Consider the following 23,190-nt stretch of genomic DNA (forward strand, 5'->3'; position numbering starts at 1 on the left):
CGTATTATAAATTGCATTTTCATCAGGGCAGTTTTATTTTCTTTCTGTAATTCTCTCAGGAAGTCTGAAACCGTGTGAATAGTGTAACTTAGCTTAAGTTAAGTCGTCAAGTTATGCAAATATTGGGTAATTACACTCACCAATAGGTAACTTTACAGACAACTTACATTATAAAACCTTTGCAATGAGGTAAGGTAAAGCCAGAGCAGCTCTTGACCAGCCTAATTTACTTTTTTGTATTAGTGTTTTGTGACTGTAGAGGCAGTAGAAAATCATGCATGGTAGGTGGTGTACGCATGGTGCCAGATGGTCCAATTGGACAGTTTCTTTCATGCCATATACAAAAAAAAGCTCTTTGGATTAATATTCTTGAATCCTAATGCACAGTATTAGTATTAGTGTACAACTTAAAGGGGTGCAGCTAAACCCACTTAAATGATTTCAAGATTTCAAGAAAGACCATTTTTAAAGTGCAAACCTGAGCATTTCTGACAGAATTTTGCTGAAACTGAAGTAAGAGTATTCTAGTTGCCTTTTTGTCCAGCAGAAGGATAGACTATTCAGAGTTCAGGAGTCAGCTTGGTGGAATCTGTGAAATCTTCCATGATAAATAATTTTGAGTAACTTATGAATTTGCAGAAAGAAATACCATTTATTCAAAGGGAACTGGAAACGAACAAACAAGTTGGGCAATATTCAGTCCAACTAATCTATCCTGGTGTCACCAAAGCATGTGAAAACAGAGGAGTGACTGAAAATATGGGAAGAGGCAATTCCTCTCATAATCATCAAGTACCTATTGCATGTTGATGTGGGGGGTGTATTGCTTCATCCTTCTCAAATCTTGCATGTCTATAAAATACTATCACAGTGAGCTTGCTGCTAGTTCATCACATAACTTGGAGTGATTAAATCAATAGCAGTCTTCCCAATTGATGAAAATGTATTACTTCGTGCTGAAGGCATAAGTGATTAAGCAGAGTCTCATCGATTTTGTTGCATGACTGTAATTCCTCCTCTGCAGTAGTTATTGAGCCATGCTTTTAATAAAGACTTCCCACAAAGTTGCCATAGAAGCACTCATGTAAATGTCACTGAGAATTTTAGTGGCCAGTTTTAATCTAAAAGAGCCTTCCAGCCCTTTCCAGGATCCTGCATAGTTGTGGTTGTATGGGTATTGTTTTGCTTCTTACACCTAACTACTGCCTCATAAAACTGGGTCACTGACATATCTTGAATCCATCTGAATAGTAGCTGGTCACTGGGCTAAGGAGGAATAATAAATACAAAGAGATTTTTATATCACAGAGGGACAGTAAATTCTCATAATAACGACTGTGCTTCTGTGTTGTAAAGCAGATTTGCTGTATGGTTGAGCCTCGGCAGCAGGGACTTACTGATTACTATCTTCAGTTCTGGTATGTGTATTTGCATACACTTTGAAAAGAAGCTGCAAGAGGGAGTGGCCATGGCATTCTTGTAAAGAGAATGAAAGTTGCTGCAACTTTCCACTACAGATATACAAAGTATTCCACTACAAATGTCTTCTGCTTCTGGTACAAAATACAATAAGCAAAGGCCAGACCAATTGTTTGATTCTCTGTTTCCATCAGCATAAGACACTGTACCTTCAATTTTTGCTACTCCATTAATACTCTGTATGTTAGGAAGCCACTGGTATTACTATTATGCATGTGCTATTTTTGAACATAGGATTTGTAGTACAGTTTGAGGTACAGTGTAGTTTTATGCACATAGCTTTATTTGGTTTAAAGGCACTAGCTGATTAATCCTGCAGAAGATGGGGTGAGAAATAGGGAGTATCAAAATGACCCTGTAATCTTCTGAAAAAAGTAATGTAGGTCCCTAAGGATGCAACCCTATTTCAGTGACCTGTGGTTTGGAAGAGAATCAAGAAAACGTTTGGTCTAGTAATGAATATTTTCTGTTATGGTCAAGAAACAAGTAATTTTCCTACTGCTTGCTTGCTTTCTAGGAAACAAGGTTATTAGCAAGGTTAGGAAACAAGGGATGTCATGGGTGAAATTCAAAGGAAATTCAAAAGAAAAAGAAAATTTCAGAACACAGATTTAATGTTTGTATTTCGTATTTCTAAAAATCGTATGTGTTGACCTACATTGTGCCGAATTTATCTGCCTTGGAAGATGCATAAACTATCCATCTCATTGTGGCTAGTGCCATTTCTATTTTACATGTGACTCATTTAAAGAATGCTGTGTATTTTCACAGTGTTTGAAGAAGTGATGTTCCTCAGCAGCTAATTCTGGATATGTGTATGTCTGCTTCTGTCTAAAATTTGAAACTATTCTGGAATAGTTTATTGGCTGTTTTGGTGAGTGATTTGCAGGTCTGAACGACAGCTGCTGCAATGCTAGGAATTTATGAAATAAAGTATTCATTGCTAGCTCTCATTCCAAATATAAAAAATAAATGGAATTTCAAATGAAGACACTACAGAAAGTATATGTTTTGTAATGTGTGAAGTACAGCCAGGTTCCAGCTTCAAGCCTGCCCAACCTAATGGGAAGGCAGTAGGAATTCTGTAAATGTTGATACCTTGAGACACTGAACACAGCTGCATCTACTTGGAAATCCGTTTCTAAATGCTACAGATCTGGTGCACACTTGAAATTTAATTGACATCTGGTGAACACAAGCCTCTGACTTGTTTTGTGATACACGTTATCATAACTGTTCCAAAACAGTCTTTTGCAGTAAACCTGTTAGTGCAGAAATATCACACTTGTCTGTATGTTGTAATAACATTGACTGAAAGTAGGGCAGATTTTAAGTCTGCAATTTTTTTCCTAGTTTTACTATTTCTGATGGTGCTGATAATGTCAGTGTTGTTCTAGTGCAAAGGTGTTGCTAAAGAAAATGTCCTTAACTGTGCTTCTAAGTGAGAATTATTAATTGAGTAAATCTAAATTTGGAGAGTCCTTTATTGATATATGATTTACACAGTTTGTAGAATCTGATGTTCAGATAAATCTGGGCATTGTTTTGACTGTTTTTGAACTTTGACATAACTCTTTTTAAAATATATTTTGAAAAAGAAATTATGTGCATACGTTAGAAGTTATTTGGAGCACTACACTGAGCTTAACTTCTAGAAATACTGAATCCAGCTAAATCATTAGGCTATATAAAGGAAACCCTTTGCAAGGCAGAAACATGTATGCAGAAATGCCCCTGGCATCAGTGAGTCTGTATTTCTTTGTGCTGATGTTACGTTTCTGTATATTGAAATGAACGTCAGCATTTCAGCTGGAAACAGATTTTACAGCGGGTGTCCTGAAATACTTCAGTTGGTTAAAATTGAAGTCTGAGCTATAGTAATAATTATGGTACTTTTATAATACAAAAAGTTAAATCTTCAGTGGGGAAATCACATCAATCATAGAAGAAGCAGACTGCTGCACTGTTAGTAACTCTGTGGAATTGCTTAATGTGGGGGAAAAATGTAGAGAATATACACTATTGATAAAATTTGCATGATGAAGGTACTAAATGGCACTAGCTCCATAAAAGAAAGGGAAACAAAAGCTGTCTAACAAGGAGGATCATTAATTCAGAGTCTAGGCTTTCCTTTAACAACAAAAAGAGGTCATGTGTTCATGATATATTAGATACTGTGTTAGAGTAGAACTTGAAAAACATTATTTTTGTTTTCATTCTGCCACTGGCATGCTTCCTCCATGTTTCTAGACCTGATCTTCCCTTTTCCTTTTAAGTTCTTGAATATCTCTTCAGGTTCCAGTGTATCTGCATGGCAACTGGCTTCAGTTTTCCTTGGAAGTGCAATATGCTGTTACAGCATTTTGTCTCCTATATTGCCATATGAGGAATGCAGTTGACTGGACCAGAGCAGTTTGTTTTAAACCAAAGAGCTGGGTACGCATTTTCCCTGCTGCTGCCGCACCCCTGACATGCACCGATAGAAGAAATGTAAATATTAGAAGTCAAACAGCTGAGGGAACATCAAACTTTTTTCCTTGAAGGAGATATGATCACCTCCCTCTCCCCTCTTTAAACATCCATTTTAGCATAGGTGGTTGGTGTTCATATCCATTTTAATTTCTTGAGCAGACTCCTAGAGCCATAAAATTCTTCATGGATTATGATTAACATTAGATCCAGCAACAAATTTGATAGACAACATGGCTTATTCTGGTGGCACACTCTTCAATATACCATGAATGCAAGTACAGAAAAAAATACTTAAAAGTTTTTTTTTGCTGCAGTAACTATATTAAAGTATAGAAGCAGGAAGGGGAAACATAATTTAGAAGAATTCAGACATGCTGATGAATGTTCAAAGTCCATATCTAACTTGCTAAATTTTAGAAATATACAAAAAGGGTGTCGTGGTCTAAACCCAGTCAGGCAGCTTGTTTACTCACTCCCAGTGAGTGGTGCCGGGCTGACAACAATCGAGGGCTCCCCCCCCGCCCCGGGGCTGTGTCCTTTCGGGTAACTCCCAGTTACCCCCCTCCCCGGGCATGACGTGCTGTGGTATGGAATACCTCTTTGGCTAGCCTGGGTCAGGCGCCCCGTCTCTGCTTCCTCATGGCTTCCCCTCCTCCCTGGCAGAGCATGAGGCTCAAAAAGTCCTTGGTCAGGGTAAACATCACTTAGCAACAACCAAAAACATCGGTTTCACCAACATTGTTCCCAGGCTGGAAGTCAAAACACAGCACTGCACCAGCTACCACAAAGGAGAAACATGACTGCTACTGCTGAACCCAGGACATTATCCACCCCTTATTCCATACCATTCATGTCATGCTCAGATCCCACATTTTCAATACACCATCACTCTCCCACATATATACATCCATATACACACAGACCAAGAGAAAGAGATCATTTTCTTAGTGCATGGACCAATCCCTATAATGCTGCCGAGTCCATTTGGTCCATGATGTCAGGTTCCATCTCTTGTAACAATCTTTCAGGGCAGGAAAGGCTGTGTGCAGTATTGCATCGTTGCCTGCTGATGCTGGTCGTTCCTTTACTGCGGAACTCATCCGGTTCTATCAAAGTTCATTCTCTGTTGGGATGATGGTTGGAGGGAAGTCAGGGCCAGTTGCTGGTGACCTGGAGACATCTAGTTGATGGGCTATAAAAGTATTACACAGCAGGCAACAGCATACAGTTAAGTTAATTGGCTGTTTTCCCCTAAAATCAAATCCCCTTGAGGTATACATTGGACTTCCCCATCTTCCCGCATTACCCACCAAGTATATCCAGGTCCCTGAGCAAAAGCAATCCCACGAGTGGGTTTGCCTTTACCTGAAGCAGGAATAACCCAGACTGTCTTCCCCAGCAAATTCTTCATATGCGCCATGGGAACTTTGTCCCCCTCTACAATACGTAAAAGTTCTGACTGGGCTGGGCCGGCCCTGTTGGCAGATCCTCTGGTGTTGACCAACCAGGTGGCCTTTGGTAAGTGTGTATCCCAATGCTTGAAAGTCCCCCCACCCATTGCTCTCAGTGTAGTTTTTAACAGCCCATTGTACCATTCGATTTTCCCAGAGGCTGGTGCATGGTAGGAGATGTGATATACCCACTCAATGCCATGCTCTTTGGCCCAAATATCTATAAGGTTATTCCGGAAATGAGTCCCATTGTCTGACTCAGTTCTCTCTGGGGTGCCGTGTCGCCACAAAATCTGTTTCTCAAGGCCCAGGATAGTGTTCTGGGCAGTGGCATGGGGCACAGGGTATGTTTCCAGCCACCCGGTGGTTGCTTCCACCATGGTAAGCACATGGCGCTTGCCGTGGTGGGTTGGTGGCAGTGTGATATAGTCAATCTGCCAGGCTTCCCCATATTTATACTTCAACCATCGTCCTCCATACCAAAGAGGCTTTAACCGCTTGGCTTGTTTAATTGCAGCCAGGAGTGCCAGGAGGAGCTGTGCTTCAGTGCCAATCACTTCCGAAGCAGCTCGAACCCCTTCATAGGCTGCCAGTATCTCTTTCTCAGTTGGGGTATAGCTGGCCTTAGGTCGTCTGTATCCCTGACTCCAAAAGCCGAGGGGTTGACCTCAAGTATCCCCTGGAGCTTTCTGCCAGAGGCTCCAGGTAGGACCGTTCTCCCCAGCTGCAGTGTACAGCACATTTTTTACATCTGGCCCGGTCCGGACAGGTCCAAGGGCTACTGCATGAACTATCTCGCGTTTAATTTGCTCAAAGGCTTGTTGTTGCTCAGGGCCCCATTTAAAATCATTCTTCTTCCGGGTCACATGGTAGAGAGGGCTTACAATCGAACTGTAATTTGGGATGTGCATTCTCCAGAACCCCACTGCACCCAAGAAAGCTTGCGTTTCTTTCTTATTAGTTGGTGGAGACATTGCTGTTATCTTGTTGATCACATCTGTGGGGATCTGTCTACGTCCATCTTGCCATTTTGTTCCCCAAAATTAAATCTCCTGTGCAGGTCCCTTGACCTTACTCCCTTTTATGGCAAAACCAGCTTTCAGCAGGATTTATCGGGGTGGGGGGTAACCACACCAAAGGGGAATATCTTAATTTTTACTACAGTTTTCAAACCTGTCTAGAACACTGTTCCCAGTAAGTAAGTTAAAATGGTATCTCTCTTTTTCAGACAAGAGCAGGTCAGTGTTCTGTATCAGAACATACACATAGTGGAACCAAGATTAATACAGCCGTATGAACATGTCATTAAGAACTTCATCCGAGAGATCAAACTTCAAAGCACAGAGATGGAAACTTTGGCCATTGCAGTAAAAAGGTATATCAAGTTGTGTTTCTAGGTCAGTTATTCAGTTACTTTTTATTCTGTCACATTTTTTTTTGTTTAAACTACTGGGAATTAATGGCAAAATATGTCATATAGAGTATTTCCATAAACTGAGTTCAAAGGTTAGCTTATGTGCACATATAGCAGCTTGCAAATGTCATAATTTAGATAAGTCCTGGATGAAAGTTTTACTGACTCTGTTTTTACGTTTAATGGCTTAAAACATTTTGACTCCTCTTCCTTGGCTGTAACTTTGAGTTTTAGCATACCATACCCATTATACTTTCATTTTAGAAAACATATTTTTGCTTCTTCAGCTTCAAAGGGAGTATTTACCTGTTGTAGATACTCATCATTTACTGATGATACACATCATTACTGTCAAAACTGAGCAGGACAATCTTGTATATATGGGTGATGCAAGCTGCTGTAGTTATCCTTTTGAAGTCTCTTCAGTGAATAACTGGAGGGGCCTTTTATCTCTGTAACTTAATTTTCAAAATGCAGATGTGATGTATTTCATACTAATCATCAGCTGTCAGCTGTTATTTAGAATCTAATTTGCCTGTATCTTCAAATTAGTTTGTGATTTTTGGTTCCCAACCATACCAGTTTCAAGGTCTAGGCAGTCTTAATCTCTTTCCATGTCTATCTCTAATTTGTTTCAGCTGAGGTAGGCATATGTGTTTCACACAGTGTTTCTGTCAAGCCAGAGGGCAATTGCTAAGAGAGTGTTTACTTTTAAATTTTAGAGCTCAGGATAAAGCGGCAGTTCAGCTCAGTGAGCTGGAGGAAGAGATGGAACAACGGATACAGGCTGCAGAGCATAAAGTCAAAAAGGAAGTGAGTATTTTATATTTATGGAATTTCATAATTATTTCATAAACTCCCAGTGGCATTAAGCAGGATTCATTTTTGATGTGTGTTTTGATCCTGATGGGCTGACTCAAAGCTGCCGAAGGCTGGGCCTGGATGAAAATAAGCTATCCAAGAGATCGAACACGTTTTCTGTCAGTGCTTTCCCAAAGAGGAATGGCTGCTCAGGTGCAATAAACCAAGAGAAGAAGTCTTTTTCTTTTGTGAGAATATGGTGACCTAGAGATACTTATTTCTGAAACCAGTACTAGAAACAGATTGGAGGTCATGTGCATAAGAACAGCAGTTTGTGAAATTGTGGATGTAAGAAATGCATCAATTAAAACATATACTAAGGGCATAATTATTGCTTTGTAGGACAGACAATATACTGAATGTCTATATACTTGGTCCAGGTTCTTTCACCAAAGCATTTGCAGAATTGGAAGCAAAAGTCTGCCAACTTGGTGATTTTAAATAGTTCACAGTATCTGATCTGTGAAGGTAAATGGTATTCTGAAAGATTTGAAGAAAGTGGCATGTTTTTCTAGATGAGGAAACCTACCAAACCATAAAAATCACTTTTTTCCTAGAAACAAAATATACTGTTGAATTTATCACCCCAGAAAAAAAAAAAAGCATATAATTATATATTTAACTAATGATAATGCACTCTCAGTAGAGAGAAACTTTCCATTTCCAGAGACTAAGCATTTATGTTCAGAAAATACATTTGCTCTGGAAAATTTTTGTTCTGCAGAAGTGGTAAATCACTGAGAAAAGCCCTGAAGACTCTTTCACTGCTGTAAAAAGATGACTGGGAGGTGTGAGTATTCACTCACTCTGAGAACATCCACAGTTACGTACCATCATCATGTAAAAAAACCATCTGCTACGTATTATCCACATCTAGCCTGTGTTTCTCATGCTGAAAAGTCCTCAAATTGTCATTGAGTTGCATGGATTGCTATTTTACTGTTCACACCTAGCTACAGATAATGAAAGATGGGCTGTAACTTGTTTCTTACAGCTCTCTTTTCATTTTCACTTCTTGGTGTTCCCTTTAGCTCCTAGCTCCACATACTCCACCTACTAAAACGCCCTGAGAGTAAATGTAAGGTATTTACTTTGTGGGATTGTACTAAGCCATTAATCTTAATGCTTGCACTCAAGGGAATTATTTGTCAGAATGATCTCACTCATGCCACGCCACAGTGACACTTGCCTTTGCATGATAGTATTTGCAGATTGAGCCTATCCTGTATTTTATTTCTTCAAGGGAATGAAATAGTTACCAAACACTACTTAGGAGTCCTGTATAGGTGCCAACAGTAACAGAATCCAATTTAATCTGATTACTTTGATAATTGTTTTAACACACTATTACAATTTAACACACAGATGTCAGCGTCACCTGAAATTCAGGACTGAATTTTGAATTAAGTCCATGAGTATCTTTTCCATATAAAAACTCAGCCTGTCTCATTGTCTGTGTTATCACTGCTGTATTCCAGTTTCTTGTGTTGTGAAACTGTGCATTGAAGTCGCTGGGGAATGACTGGAGTGAGTTAAACACGTAGTCATCTATAGCATGCAAACCATACCATTTTTTTCATTGCGCTTGATGTAACTTCCTTTCAAAATCTCTGTGTTGATTAAAATGAAACTTAGAATATTGTTCTTGGTTTGATATTCAGACCAAGTACTATATAAAACTAAAGATACTGTCATCAGCAGACCTTTTACTGAAAAGCTTATAACTTTCCAGCACTTCTAAGTGAAAAAAATGTAAAAGAAAGCCAGAAATAAGTAACTGATGGTGGCACAGTAATGCTATTGTTAGCACAACACATGCAGAGCCACAGAAGACTGGTTTGAAAAACAGGTGTGCATGTTTACATCTCCATATGCAATGCACACCTAAATTCATGTACAATAAAATATGAACATTTCTCTTTATTTTTTTTTCCTTAAGAAATTGAGAAAGCTAAGCACAGGAGACTATGACATAAGCAACAAATGCTGAATTGGGCCACAAATTTGGTTCCATCTTACCATTCTATTTCTATGAATATTTTAGAAGTGGACTGGAGTTACAGAATCAGAATCTGTGGATCTTAAGGAAGGGGAGGTTTACTCAATGGAAAGACAAGACTACACACATTAAGGGGAAAGTGTGTGGTTTCCAAACTGATGAATGCATTTTTTAATTTTTTTTTTCTTTTTTATAACATTTGACACATTTCTCAATGTTTAATAAGATTAAAAATATTGCAGGAGAAGCGAAAAGCTGAAGAAGCACTAAATGAGCTGAGGCGCCAGTATGATACTGAAGTTGGGGATCTTCAGGTGACAATAAAAAAACTTAAAATGGTAAGTTGAAGTCATGGCAAGTGTTTTTAAAGTGTGTTATGAGATGCAGACCTTACAAAATGCCTTCCCCAAGGTGGATAATCATAATTGTAGCTTTTTAAATTGTAGCTTTTTAATTTGATGTGTATTAGTAAACGGCAGCTGTAAATAATCTTCTAGGTTGTGTTGTCATTCTGTGCTCTTGCATTCATCCTGTGTAATTTATGGAAATATTTAGGAAAGGAACCAACTCCTATCCAAATTCTGTGGCTGAATATTTTTCTAGGTTCATCAAGTTGTTAACACTGCAGTTACCTAGTCTTGTATTTGTAACATATTTGTAATATATTATAAATATTATTGTATAAATTTGTAATGTATTAGAAATAGTCTAATATGTTGCCAACAAATATTTGTAATTTATAGATTTAGATGAAATTGGCAACTCAAATATAGTAATTTACAGTAATATAGTGCCATAGAGCAGGTAGTTATTTCTCTCAAACTTGACTGTAGAAGTGGGTTTAAGTTCTTAATATTAAACTGAAATTACTAGTGTAACTACTTAGTACTAGCCTGAACCTAACTCCAACCTGATCTTTTAATTTCATACCTAAGCTTAAGGTAAACTGAAATCTTGGATATGAATGTTGGTTAGGGTTATTTTGTAATTTGGGTTTAATTTTGACATTATTTTTTTGCTATAAGTTTTACTAGTGTTATATCGTCCAATGAAGATATATTTTTGTTTCTTCATATGACTGAACTTAAAAGAGCATTGATAGAAATGGAAATTTCTCACATACTCATACTGCCTACTCGTAGCTGAGAAAATCCTTGGTTTTAAAAACTTTTAATAGCTTTAAGAAGCTTTAGGGGTTATTTATTATTATTTATATTACTTTTAATGTACTTTGAATCAGAACAATGAACAGCTTACATTAATTGTGCTTTTTTTTTCTTACCCTTCTAGCTGGAGGAGCAGTCCAAGAATGTAAATCACAGGCAAGATGTGGTTGAATTGAAAAAAAGAATACATGATATGTTGCTGGTAAGAGATGATTATCGTTAACATATTAACTTAATCTCCATTTTAGTCTCTGCAATAGAGGGTTTTTGTTTTGTTTTTTTTTTGCATTTAGTGCTGGTAAGCTACAAAATAAAACTCTAAAGTTGTTGGTAAGTAAATGAGGACCTTTAACTTGGAAAAAAACTTGTTCTGCATGAATGCATACACATTCTAGGTATGACAGTTAGAAATGGCATGAGATGATATAGTCCCATTTTTGTGTAACAGAAATGGAAAAATAAAAATTCAGTGATTCTTGCATGCTAACTTACTGACTTGATTTAGAGTTCTTCCATTTTCTTTCCCCCTTTATGCTCAGATTTTCTATTGTATCATAGAATCATAGAATAGTTAGAGTTGGAAAGGACCTTAAGCTCATGAAGTTCCAACCCCCCCTGCCATGGGCACGGACACCTCACACTAAACCGTGTCACCCAAGGCTCTGTCCAACCTGGCCTTGAACACCACCAGGGATGGAGCATTTCAATTTAATTTTGATAATGTTTTGTTTTACCATTATGTCAACATGCTTATGCAGGTGACTGTGACAGCTAATGTCTAATATCTTTCTTTCTTTTTTTTTTTTTTTTAAGGAAAATCAGAAACTTAAGAAAGATCTCATAGAAGCACAGACAAATATAGCTTTTCTACAGAGTGAATTAGATAGTTTGAAAACAGAGTATGCTGATCAGACTTTGAACACTGAGAGGTAAGGTACTTCTACATGATAATATTTTCACCAAGGGAAAAATATCTGTTGTCTGATGTAGTAGTTATTATGTATGCAGTTGGTAACTGTTATTTTGTAAATTTACCATCAATGAGAGGACACATTTGATACCCTGCAAAGTATGTCATGACTACTGTTCACTTTTCTTGTCAGGTTTCAGACAGAGAAAGTTCTGTTTATGATGCATACTCTCAGAATCTTGCAGGGAAGCCCATTGATTTTACTGGGATTTCAGTTAGGATTCAAAGTTACCATCAGACAGTTTTTTCCTCCATTATTTGCACTCAGATGAATATCTGTGTGAATATTAGGGAGAATAGTTTTGGAAACCACACACATCAGTCTCAATCAGTTTTTTCTGAAGTGAATGGAAGCTGCTTCTAGGTACTAATTTAGAGGAGTGTAAATGACAGTTTCATTATGTGGCTATCTTCCAATAACAAAAAAGATATTTCAAGGGGAGAAGCGACAGTTCTTACAGCTATTTGATAGATTTTTTTATTTTTCATTCACAGTCTCTGTGGAGATATAATGGCAGAGATCAATGAAGTTACCAAGTGATTTTTATGTATTTCAGGAAAAATATGAATAAAACCCCCTATATTCATGAATATTTTGAAATGGTATCTTTTCCCCACTGTATATTTATCACCTCCTATAAATGTTGACTGTTAAATTTTGTCATCTGCCAAAAGCAGTATTATAAAAGTAAAAAAATATATCCTGTAAAGTAAAAATTATTGGAGATATATATATTTTTTTTTTTCCTTCAGAGACCTAGAAATTATCCGAGAGTATACTGAAGACAGAGATAATTTGGAAAGGCAAATTGAAATACTTCAGTAAGTTCTTAGTAATTCATATTTTTTTGACAAACTTTATATATGTCCCAACCTATTCGGGAGTACATATTTTTGTATGCAGAAACCTCAGAAAAAGTCTGAAATAAAAATACTAAAATGCCCTCAATTTTCGTAGAAGGTACTGTGCTCAACTTTCATAGAAGGTACCATGCTGCTAACTCTACTGTGTTACTGAGCCACTAACTCTTCATTGTTTTTTCTTTCTTTTCCTAGCCTCACTGATTTTCATTTCTTCATGATAAGCTTAATCAGATTTGAATCTATCCATGCTATATTACTTGGCTCCTATGTTTTATTGACTTTGCTGCTCCAGTAATTCCCTGTCTGATTGTTATCTGGAAAGTACTAAGTGCATGCAGTTATACAAATGGTGCACGGACTTAGCTTTCAAGGAGGGTCACAATGAGTAGGTTTTCTGGTTATCTTTAGTTAAATGCTTTATCCTGAACATACTCTCTTTCAAGCAGCTGAATCACACCTGTTCTTCGAGTCACCTCAGCAGTACCTAAAGCTTAGCAATTCTGTATTTCAGAAATGACTGTACCAGCCTACTACCCCGTAGCTGTGTTTTCTGAGGCCATTCCTACAGTGTCTTTTTTCCCCTCAGCTGATCACAGACCATGGTGGAAGAAGAGAGACAGGGTTTTGTAGACTGTTACTGTAGGCTAAACTTCCCCGTGCTTTTTTATGTAAAATCATTTGTTTGAGTGTACAACACCCATTTTTAGCTCAACATTACTCTTCAATGTAAAGAAAAGCAAAAGGGTTCTTTTAGGTTTTTTTTTTTTATTTTTTCTTTGTGATAAATTACATAATGTTCTGTTTACCTTACTCTTGCAAGTTAAACTATATTTCCTTGTTAGAACAGCTAATAGAAAGCTACATGACAGCAATGATGGTTTAAGAAGTGCACTTGAAAACAGCTTCAGCAAGTACAACAGGTCATTGGTATGTATTTTTAATTCTATTATACTAGAATGTTTAAGAATTAACACGCCGAATGCAGATTGGTCTGTACTTCAGTGGGTTCTCAGAAAAAAATAGTTTTATTCAGTGGATTCACTCTGAGAATACAATTGTGTAGTTGAATTTAGTTAGATTTTACTTACATTTTGTGAAATAATGGACTTTTGTTAGAACACGGCTACTTTCTGAGGTGCTTTGGAAAGCAGTGATTTTTTTAATGTGCTGACCAAATGTATCTGATGAGGTGAATAAAACATCAGTTTATCTTGCACTAAAGGTTTCCTGGGTTGAGCTGTAAGTTATTTTTCTTCTTCTTAGTATCTGGTGCCATGCTGTGTTTTGGCTTTAGTCTGAGAACAAGGCTGATAACACACCGATGTTTTCAGTTGTTGCTAAGTAGTGCTTACCCTGATCAAGGACTTTTCAGTGTCTCAAGCTCTGCCAGAGAGGAGGGACACAAAAAGCTGGGAGGAAGCAGAGACAGGACACCTGACCCAAACTAGCCAAAGAGTGATTCCATACCACAGCACGACATGCCTAGTATATAAACTGGGGGGAGTCACCTGGAAGGCCAGCTCACTGCTTGAGTTGGGCTGGGTATTGGTCAGTGGGTGGTGAGCAATTGTATTGTGCATCACTTGTGTTTATTGTTTTCCCCTTTTAGTTTTATATTCTCTCCCCATTTTATTTCCCTCATTATTACTATTAGTGGTAGTAGTAGTAGTTTTGTATTATACTTTAGGTATTGGAATATTCTTATTTCAACCTCTGGGTTTTACATCTTTTCGATTCTCCTCTCCATCCTGCCAGGGGAGTGAGTGAGTGGCTGTGTGGTTCTGAGTTACTGGCTGGGCTTAAACCACAACAAAAGGGAGTATGTTTGTATTGTGTATATGGGAGTGCCCTACAATTGAAAACACACTTTTTCAGAAAACTCTTTTTTTTCAGTAGCAAGGTCTTAACCTAATTTAAACTTTTGTCCAGGCAAGTCATTGGGAAAATGGAATAGCAGGGACTGCTGATAATAAGGACCTCAGTCAGACCCTTTTGGGTCTATATGGGGACTATATGGGGACAACTGTATGGGGATCTGTTGCAATGGATGTAACTCTGAACCCTCCAAACCAGAGAAAGGAAAGCGTGAAAATTACAAAAAATGTACCATTTTGCAATATTGGGAAATCTATTAAACTCCTGAAATAATAATTGGGCAGCCTTTACATCATCAGGAAAGCAGCTAACTGTTTTAGAAGGATGGGGCTAGTATAATGGGCCCACAGAGACGGTACTGGACAGGAAGGAGGAAAATAGGGTCATTGCTTTATTTCAGATTACAATACCAGTGAACACCAGTGCCTTTTGCTGATACAGGCTACCAGAGGTTCACTGCAGATACAACAAAAGACACCATTTCCTTTCTGCTATGCCCTGAAATGTAAGGGGGGCAGATAACAGAGAATACAGAGGAAAATGTTTCCAGTGACTGAACATGTAAAGGAACAGCTGAATGTACGAAATATGTTGTCATGTTTGAGATCTCTCCTTCTCTCCACTACCTAACTCAAGAACTAGAAGGTACCTCTAGTGAAACTAGCTCAGTTAGTGGCATTTGCCATTTCACTTTAGTAGTCAATATGCCTTTTTTTTTAAAATATTACTTTTCAAAGTTTAGCATTTCAAAGTCTTCAGATGTAATCAATGAAATCATCCTCTTGGAATTTCAGTTGTCTTTTTTGGTTGGGTATGGCTATCACTTTCACTATTAAGGTAACAGTGTAGTCTAAAATGCTGTATGTAATGGGCCTTTTGACTCCTATATAAAAATTAAAAATCAATAATTGAATATATATGAAAATACACAGTAGTAATTTTGGTGATACACACTTTTTAATGAAATATCTAGATGCTTATACTGTGTTCATCAAACTTATTACGCATTTGCTATGTATCTGTCACAGCGATTAGCAAACACCTCACTGGGGAGTACCATTTCTAGAAGCAGTCCTAAATTTAATGGTGGACAGTCTCCTCTAAACTCGCGATACAACAGGTAAGCTAGGTTCACTTTTATTAATTTTAAAAAGGGTAGGGCTTCACTTGTTGTAGAAGAGCAAATGCTGCCTGATTTTAGTTTGATTCTCAGTCTCCCCTCTGTGTCTCCAAGAAACTATAAAAATCTACTGACAACCTCTAGCTTACTCAGTGTTTAGGAAATTAACATTTTTGGTCACATCCTCAGACTGTATGTCTGTTTTTCCCTTTTGTAACAATAATTATTATTACAAAGGTTTGTTGGCCTAATGTCCTTTTCTGTGAATATTTATTAGATATTTGCCAGATGGTGCAACGCTTGCACTGCCACAAAAGTAAGAAGTGCATACTAATTTAAAAGAAGGTTCATGTGGTATGAATAAAACTTGATTCCCAACAGGTATGACTTAGTATCTAAAGACAGACAGATGTATGAATGTCCCAAACTATGTTCATTGTCAGTACTTTGTCTCCTGACATCAGATCAGCAGTAAGAGACATTGATTTGCATTCTTAACATGTTTTAGAGCAATTTACAGTAGTAGGTATATTTTCTTTTCTTCTTTTTTTTTTCTTTTTTAAACTTATCATACATCTTGGTCTAACCTGCTTTAAGCAGGTGTGAAATTCCCAGCATTGAATTCATGCTTCAGTGAAGTTAAAAATTGGCTACTAAAGACCTTTTATTCCAGGGAAAGCCTGACAAGCTTGTTTGTTGTAGCATGCACCCTTTTTCTGTATTTCAGTGATTTGGTAGAGGCTAGTAGGTGCATGAATACAAATAGCATGGATGCTGTGATATTCCACAGCAAATATCATTCTCATTGATGTGGTTATTTATTAGCTTGAAGGGATGTAAATTAGATGGTTCTGTATGTTGGTGCATGGGACATTGGTGCCTCTGTCACCTCTATTTGGCCACTTGCAAGGAGGGATTATATCTGAGTCAGTAACAGCTTCATAATTAGGTGATTTTCCCCCACTGTATTTTGTGGTGTGCCATTGCTCTGGGAGCTTCCAACCCCTCTTGCAGCAAACTGTCTTTACAAGGATTGATGCTGACCTGGCCTGTTCTAGTAGTTTAGTGCTTCACATCCATTCCCAAACTGGTCCTGTCTTCTACGCTGTGACTTGGAAACCTTTTCCACCTGACTTTAATTTGTGCCTGTCCCTGTCTTGTTGCAGGAGCAGGATAATGACTGTAGCAGTAGTAAACCTTTTTGAAAGACTGACCACTTTAAGAATGACTCTATTAATCTTTATTTTCTCTAGATTCGTTTACACAGATAAAAAAGTAGTTTTATTTTCTATAAGCCATAACTACTGTCATTGCTGCATCCATTTAAGTATTTCTATATATATATTACAGCATCCAGAAAGGGAAGGGAAAAAAAAGAAAAAAGTAAAGGAAAGGTCTTTGAAGGAAGGGTGAGGGAAAAGAAAGGACTTCTGTGTAAAACCTGAAGTTTTGTGTAGCCTAAAACTATAATAAAACATGTTTCAGTGACTTCTTCCACCATTAGTCCCCTCCTGAACTTGGCTACCTCCTTTTCTGTGTTTCTAACTGTTACTTACTGGCCTGTGTGCTTCTGTGAGCAAATGCATTCATTTGAATTAGATATAGTACATCAAGGTCATTTTATGTGCCTTAGAATAAGCCAAAAGTAGCTAAACCATCAGCAGTCATATTCTGCCTAAGATGTCTTCATTGTATGTAATTTTTCTGAATATTTTTTTTTTTTTTTTTGTGTGTGTGTGTGTGAATAAATAGACTTTCTTACAGAGACTCATGAAATCATCATCAATAACATAGATTATGTAATTTAATCTGAGCATATTTAGGATTGAAAAATAAATTACTTAGCATGGCAAAAATTGCATTAACATACGCCTTAAACTGTATATTAGGACTTCTAAGTATTGACTATTCCAGAATGGCGTAGTTTTTGTTAGAAAAAACAGTTGTGAATAATTGTCCCTCCCCCCAATATTTTTTATTAGATCATCTCCTTCTTGTGTGGATGAAGATTATGATTCTTTAGCCCTTTGTGATCCTATGCAAAGGATTAACTGTGAAGTTGACAGTTTACCTGAGAGCTGTTTTGACAGTGGTTTGTCTACCTTGAGAGATTCAAATGAGTATGATTCAGAAGTGGAATACAGGCATCAAAGGACTTTTCCAAGGTCACAGTGTATGCAAGAAAGCTTTGGTGGTGATGCTTCTGATACAGATGTAAGTGCCAGACTTACTCCTTCTCTGAAGAAGACCCTTGATGGAGACAAAATTAGTTTCCTGATTTTTGAAATGGATATTTCCTCAAAGGCCAGTTAATATTGTATTTGTATGCATTCAGATAAGATTAATGACTTTTTTTTTTGAGAATGTATAGTTATTCGTCTTTAAAATAAAATGTTCTTTTTGACATATTTGATAGATGTTTGAAGTAATAACTTCATTTTTGAAGTACATGTGTTTTTTGAACATTGTCAAACAGCATGCAGACAGGAGTTCATTTTCTAATGGTAGGAAAGCAAATACTATAGCAGTTAAATAGATTTCTGTTCACTTTTTCTTACTATGTTGTGGCATTGAATGAAAAAACATTTATGAGAAAAAGAATACTGTTAGTGCATACATTGACTTACATTAAGTCTCAGAGAATTTAGAAATGTAAGAATGTGTATTGTGTCCATTTTATTGTTAGTAAAATGGGGAGCTTTGCTGATGACTGTGTAGCAAGGCTAGCATCAAGCACAGCAGAACACAGGGTTTTATACAGCAGATCCTTTGCTGTGCATTTAGTAGAGACATTTAGTCTGTTGCAGTTGAAAAATGCTATGAATAGTGGTGATTACAGCTGTGCTGTATTTAATTTAGTTTGAGCTATTACTCTCTATCCTGTTGTTGTAGGATAGAGAGTAATGCCCTGTAGGAAAATATTTTTGTAAAATAAGTTTTGAAATAAAGTATTTATTGTAATCATTTTTTTAAGCTGAATTTTCCATGTGGAAATTAGATTTCTATCTGAATACTGTACTGAAAGCATGTACACCAAACAGCAAACACATTTAAGGACGAAATGTAGGCTGTAATGAAGAACAAGTGTAAATAAGAACAAAATAATCACAGTTTTTCAACTAAAATTTGGTCATTTATCTCTGTTTAATCCAAACTGCAAGAACAAATGTTTTAAGCAGTCTTAGCTGTACCATTCAAAAAAAAAGTATTTTTCTTACTGGAGCTAACACACTAGCTTGTATTTTCAGGTTCCAGAGATCAGGGATGAAGATGCATACAGTCCTGATAACAGCAGTGTGGTATTAGACTGGAAGACCTCACGACCAGTAAGTCGGAGCAGTTCAGTTGTGTCAACAAGGAGATACATATCTGCTCTCACCCCTCAGGTAACCAGTTCTTTAGGAAAAAAAAGAAGTGTTTGGTGTGGAAAATACTTTTTATATGAGTTGAAACAGAGGGGTTCTTTTTATTTTCAGTCAGATGCAACCGAATGTGCTCTGAAATACCCCAGTTCAGAGAAGGCTTACAAGATTGTTCTTGCTGGAGATGCAGCAGTGGGAAAATCCAGTTTCCTTACAAGACTTTGCAAGAATGAATTTCGAGGCAACACAAGTGCAACCCTGGGTATAGTTGTTCTTAAAATTCTAAAGTTAATTTCATTGCTGTTCTGTGGAAGTGGGTAAAAAGATTACCCTCTGTGGTTGCTTGCCAGAGTTTCCTGAATATACACATGTAATTTCTTAGGATGTGAGATCTAATTGAGTGCTAAAGGTTAGAAGTGCCTCACTGCTGGCTGGAGTAGATAATAGGTAATTGCTGTAATTTTGTTTCTCTTTGCAAAGTACAAAGCCTGTTCCTGAACAACATCAAGCACTAGAAAAGGGAGTTTGAGTGTAATGGACTTAGAATGTCTGTATGATCATTTTCACATTTTTCATTACTTTCTTGTCCTCAGCTCTTTCCTCTTTCCTTAGTATTTCATACTACCATTTAATGTCTTTTATAGTATTTTTTTGTGTGTGTGCGTTTCTTCAAAGTGTTATTGAAGCTTTTGTTTAAATGCAGCTGAAGGGATTTCTGACTTGTGTGTATTATAATAGCTGTCAGCTGGCAAACTTTTTTACTGATTCCAAATACTTAATTTTTGTCCTGTAATTAAATCATAGTTATATATTTGTTTTATTGCCTGTGAGTCAGGATTTTTGTTTTAATTTATCTTCTTCTTGGCATTTGAAATAGTCTGTTTATAAAACATTTTCTCTTCTTCCATAAAACTGCTTAGAGAAATAGAGATGTTCTTGTTTTCTGGTCATAATGACACATTTGTATTAATGTTTCTGGGAAAATATGTGGTAAAATATTTCTGTAAATGTTTTTCTAAAGATAAATACGTTCAGGGGATTATTGCAGTTCAAGGCTATGTTCATGACTGAAATCTCATAATCTATTAAAAGAGATGAATTTTGAAATAACTTGTATATGGCACATAACTTGACATTTTCTGCGGGGTTTTTAAGGTTACTGATGTTTTTTTGTTTGTCTATACACGTTCTTTTCAGGTGTGGATTTTCAAATGAAAAGACTAATTGTTGATGGAGAACCTACAGTGCTACAACTGTGGGACACAGCTGGGCAGGAGAGGTTAGTGATTCTTTGCACTTGCATAATTTCAGTTGTTTTGTTTCTAAAAGATGTTTGTCTTTTTCCACCTAGGTAAAAACAAATACACACTAAATATTAAATGACCCTACAGTAAGTAATTTTGGCCATATGCAAGTGTGTATACCAGATGTGATTTTGCTCTGCTGAGACCTGTGACAGGTGGAACATTTATTTGTTAGCCATGGTGATGCCTTAGGTAATCTTTTCTGTCTGCAGGGAGAAATAGTTGAGGTTCACCACAGCATTAATTAATTAAACCCATGTGCCCCTCTCTTGCAATACAAAAAGATGGAGTAAATGTACATTGTTTCTTCCCTCTTTGTCCTCACAGACCTGTATTTCTGCACAGGCTTTATCTTAAGAGATTCCCTTTCCTTCACCATCCTCTCCTTTCCTTGAAAGTCCTGATCCTGATTTGCATTGCATTAAGGGTATGAAAACTTCTTCTGGAAGACTTTAAAAAGACTTACAGTGAAATTATACAGGTTGATGAATGTATACCCAAGGTCCTTCAAATTATTGTGTAGAATTTCCTCAAAATCCTATGACAAATTTACTTGAGAGCCATTACTTCTTTACTAATAGCTTTTGGGCTTGTTAAGAGGTTAATCTAACACCTTGGAAGTCAGTTTAATCTGTTTATTGACCAAGATTTGTATTGGGCTGTCTGAGGGTTTTTTTGCCTGTAGGAGTAATTATGTGAAGTAGGTAGTCAGAGGCTCAACTGTTCTCCTCCCACAGAATAAATTGATGAAGAATATTTTAAAATATATTCTAAATACCTAGTTGCTGTCCTTGGTTGTTAAGTTGATTGTGTTACGATAGTGGCCGAGATGACTGTCACTGATGAATTAATTCCAAATTATTGGTTTCATAGGTTTTCAAATGTAGCAAAACAACCCACTCAATTTCTAAAGTTGTATGTAAGTGAAAAAGCCTTGTTACCTAATCAAAATTCCACTGTAAAGCAGATTATATTTTATAGATACAAGGTAGACTACATTTTTGTTTTCATACAAAAAATTATGATTGATGTTTAGGAAAGGATTCTATGGGTCCTTATGGCAGATTTATAGGCCTACAGGAGCACTTTTCAAGATCTACTTACAAAAGAAGTTATGAGAAAACTCATCTTGTAGTGTGGAGGGAATCCTCCTCAGTAGTGTAATAAAGAAATGTGGTGTTCTTAATAACGTTAAATTGAATTAGTTTTTGATGATGTGGCCTTATGCAGATTTTGTTTTTTCTGAAAGATTCCGAAGTATTGCTAAGTCATACTTCAGAAGAGCAGATGGTGTCTTACTGCTATATGATGTAACTTGTGAAAAAAGCTTTCTTAATGTGAGAGAATGGGTGGATATGATTGAGGTAAGAACCTTAAGTATGTGCAAGTTACGAGCTATGTTTCACTGCATTTTTATCTTTATTGTTTATAAAATTTGAGTATCTGGATGTTGGATTTAGCCAGACTGCAAACACGCATAAACATAAAAGCTACATGGAAGTCCTAAATGTGTCCAGACATATTCAGTTAGTGCTAAAACTGATACATGTTTTTGTATCAAAAGGTGTCATGTAATCACACTCTTCCCATTCAGTTCCTTTTGAAATCAATATGACAGCCCGCTTCAGATACTCTCTTGTGGATGGCTGGAGTATTCCTTGGAGTCTTTGCATTTTAAACCAATGTGGTAGATTCTGTAAATTAGCTATAGTTCAAGTGAAATTTTGAGTATTTCTTTCTACTATTACTTCTTGTTTGTTTATTTGAATACAAATTTGCATGTAACATAGAGCATTTTTCTCTCATACCAGAAGCATTTAAGAAGAGTGAAAGAATTAAGCAAGATCTTTAATTCGTCTTCTGAAGGGCATTTCTTTTAATCATACTACAGGAGTTTGACACTTTCCCCATAGTAATTTTGTTAATACAGCATTTGGGTATTGTAACCATTTCCATTAGGATAACTTAATATACAAAATGTCTTGTTGGGAAGCCCATCTTTGCAGGCTGATGTTAGATATGAACTAGCTTATGATTCTCAGCATTACTCTCATTATCTGTCATTTTTTGTGATAGTGAGGAAAATTATTTTTGTGGGAAGAAAATCAATATGACATGATGATGCCAGTTACTTTTTTTGTTTTCTGAGTGTTCTAGCAATAAGGAAATAAAATCCTTTTACAGGATGCAACTCATGAGAATATTCCAATTATGATGGTGGGTAACAAAGCGGATCTCCGTCAAACTGTTACAGAACAAGGACAAAAATGTGTTTCTGTAAATTATGGAGAAAAGCTGGCCATGGTAAGGTCCAAGTCTACCTCTTTAATATAAAATGGTCTTCAAAACTTGAATCTGAGAACCATCTGAGAAACTAGTAAACAGAAGTAATTTTCTGCTTGTTTGTTCAAATGGAGTAATTAGGATTCATAGATATTTTTCATGAAAACTATCCTATTTGTCAACTGGGCTAAATCTCAGCTCAGTTTTCACTGAGCTGCACTTAATTTTTGCCTGGGATAGTTTTCTCAACCTTTATGGTGAAAAGTAGATGGACTAGGAGACTGATGTTTGCTGCTGCCAAAGAGAAATCACCAGTGCAAATACAAAGCACACTAGTGAGCATACAAGGCTTTCACCTAGCTCGTGTCTGTCCAGCTTTTGAGAGGAATATTTTCATCTTCAAGAGACTGTCTGGTATTCCTGTGATGTCTGCAGAAAGAAATAAGGAACTCTCTGCTATAAATAGAAGTCTGGACAAGTTTTGTGCATGTATTTATGTGGGGGATAAGGGATGCGGATATCCCCTATTTTGCAGAAAAAAATATAGAAGTTTTAATGTCTTGAATTTCT

The 23,190-nt window shown here is 36.8% G+C and overlaps 1 protein-coding gene across 1 annotated transcript in view; it reads left to right on the top strand.

The window, feature by feature from the left end:
- RASEF (RAS and EF-hand domain containing) overlaps positions 1–23,190 on the top strand; it is a 37,310-nt gene that overhangs the window by 9,641 nt on the left and 4,479 nt on the right. The window contains exons 2-15 of the mRNA XM_062640767.1: positions 6,631–6,777; positions 7,539–7,629; positions 9,919–10,014; positions 10,967–11,044; positions 11,656–11,771; positions 12,566–12,634; positions 13,519–13,603; positions 15,580–15,671; positions 17,654–17,885; positions 18,920–19,057; positions 19,148–19,295; positions 20,231–20,312; positions 21,587–21,701; positions 22,522–22,641. Of these exons, the coding sequence (XP_062496751.1) occupies positions 6,631–6,777; positions 7,539–7,629; positions 9,919–10,014; positions 10,967–11,044; positions 11,656–11,771; positions 12,566–12,634; positions 13,519–13,603; positions 15,580–15,671; positions 17,654–17,885; positions 18,920–19,057; positions 19,148–19,295; positions 20,231–20,312; positions 21,587–21,701; positions 22,522–22,641 (1,609 nt within the window). The remainder of the gene's footprint in view (positions 1–6,630; positions 6,778–7,538; positions 7,630–9,918; positions 10,015–10,966; positions 11,045–11,655; positions 11,772–12,565; positions 12,635–13,518; positions 13,604–15,579; positions 15,672–17,653; positions 17,886–18,919; positions 19,058–19,147; positions 19,296–20,230; positions 20,313–21,586; positions 21,702–22,521; positions 22,642–23,190) is intronic.

Source organism: Pezoporus occidentalis, unplaced genomic scaffold (genome assembly GCF_034315485.1).
Source record: "Pezoporus occidentalis ecotype Australia unplaced genomic scaffold, CSIRO_AGI_Poc_V1 ctg117, whole genome shotgun sequence".
Lineage (NCBI taxonomy): Eukaryota > Metazoa > Chordata > Aves > Psittaciformes > Psittacidae > Pezoporus > Pezoporus occidentalis.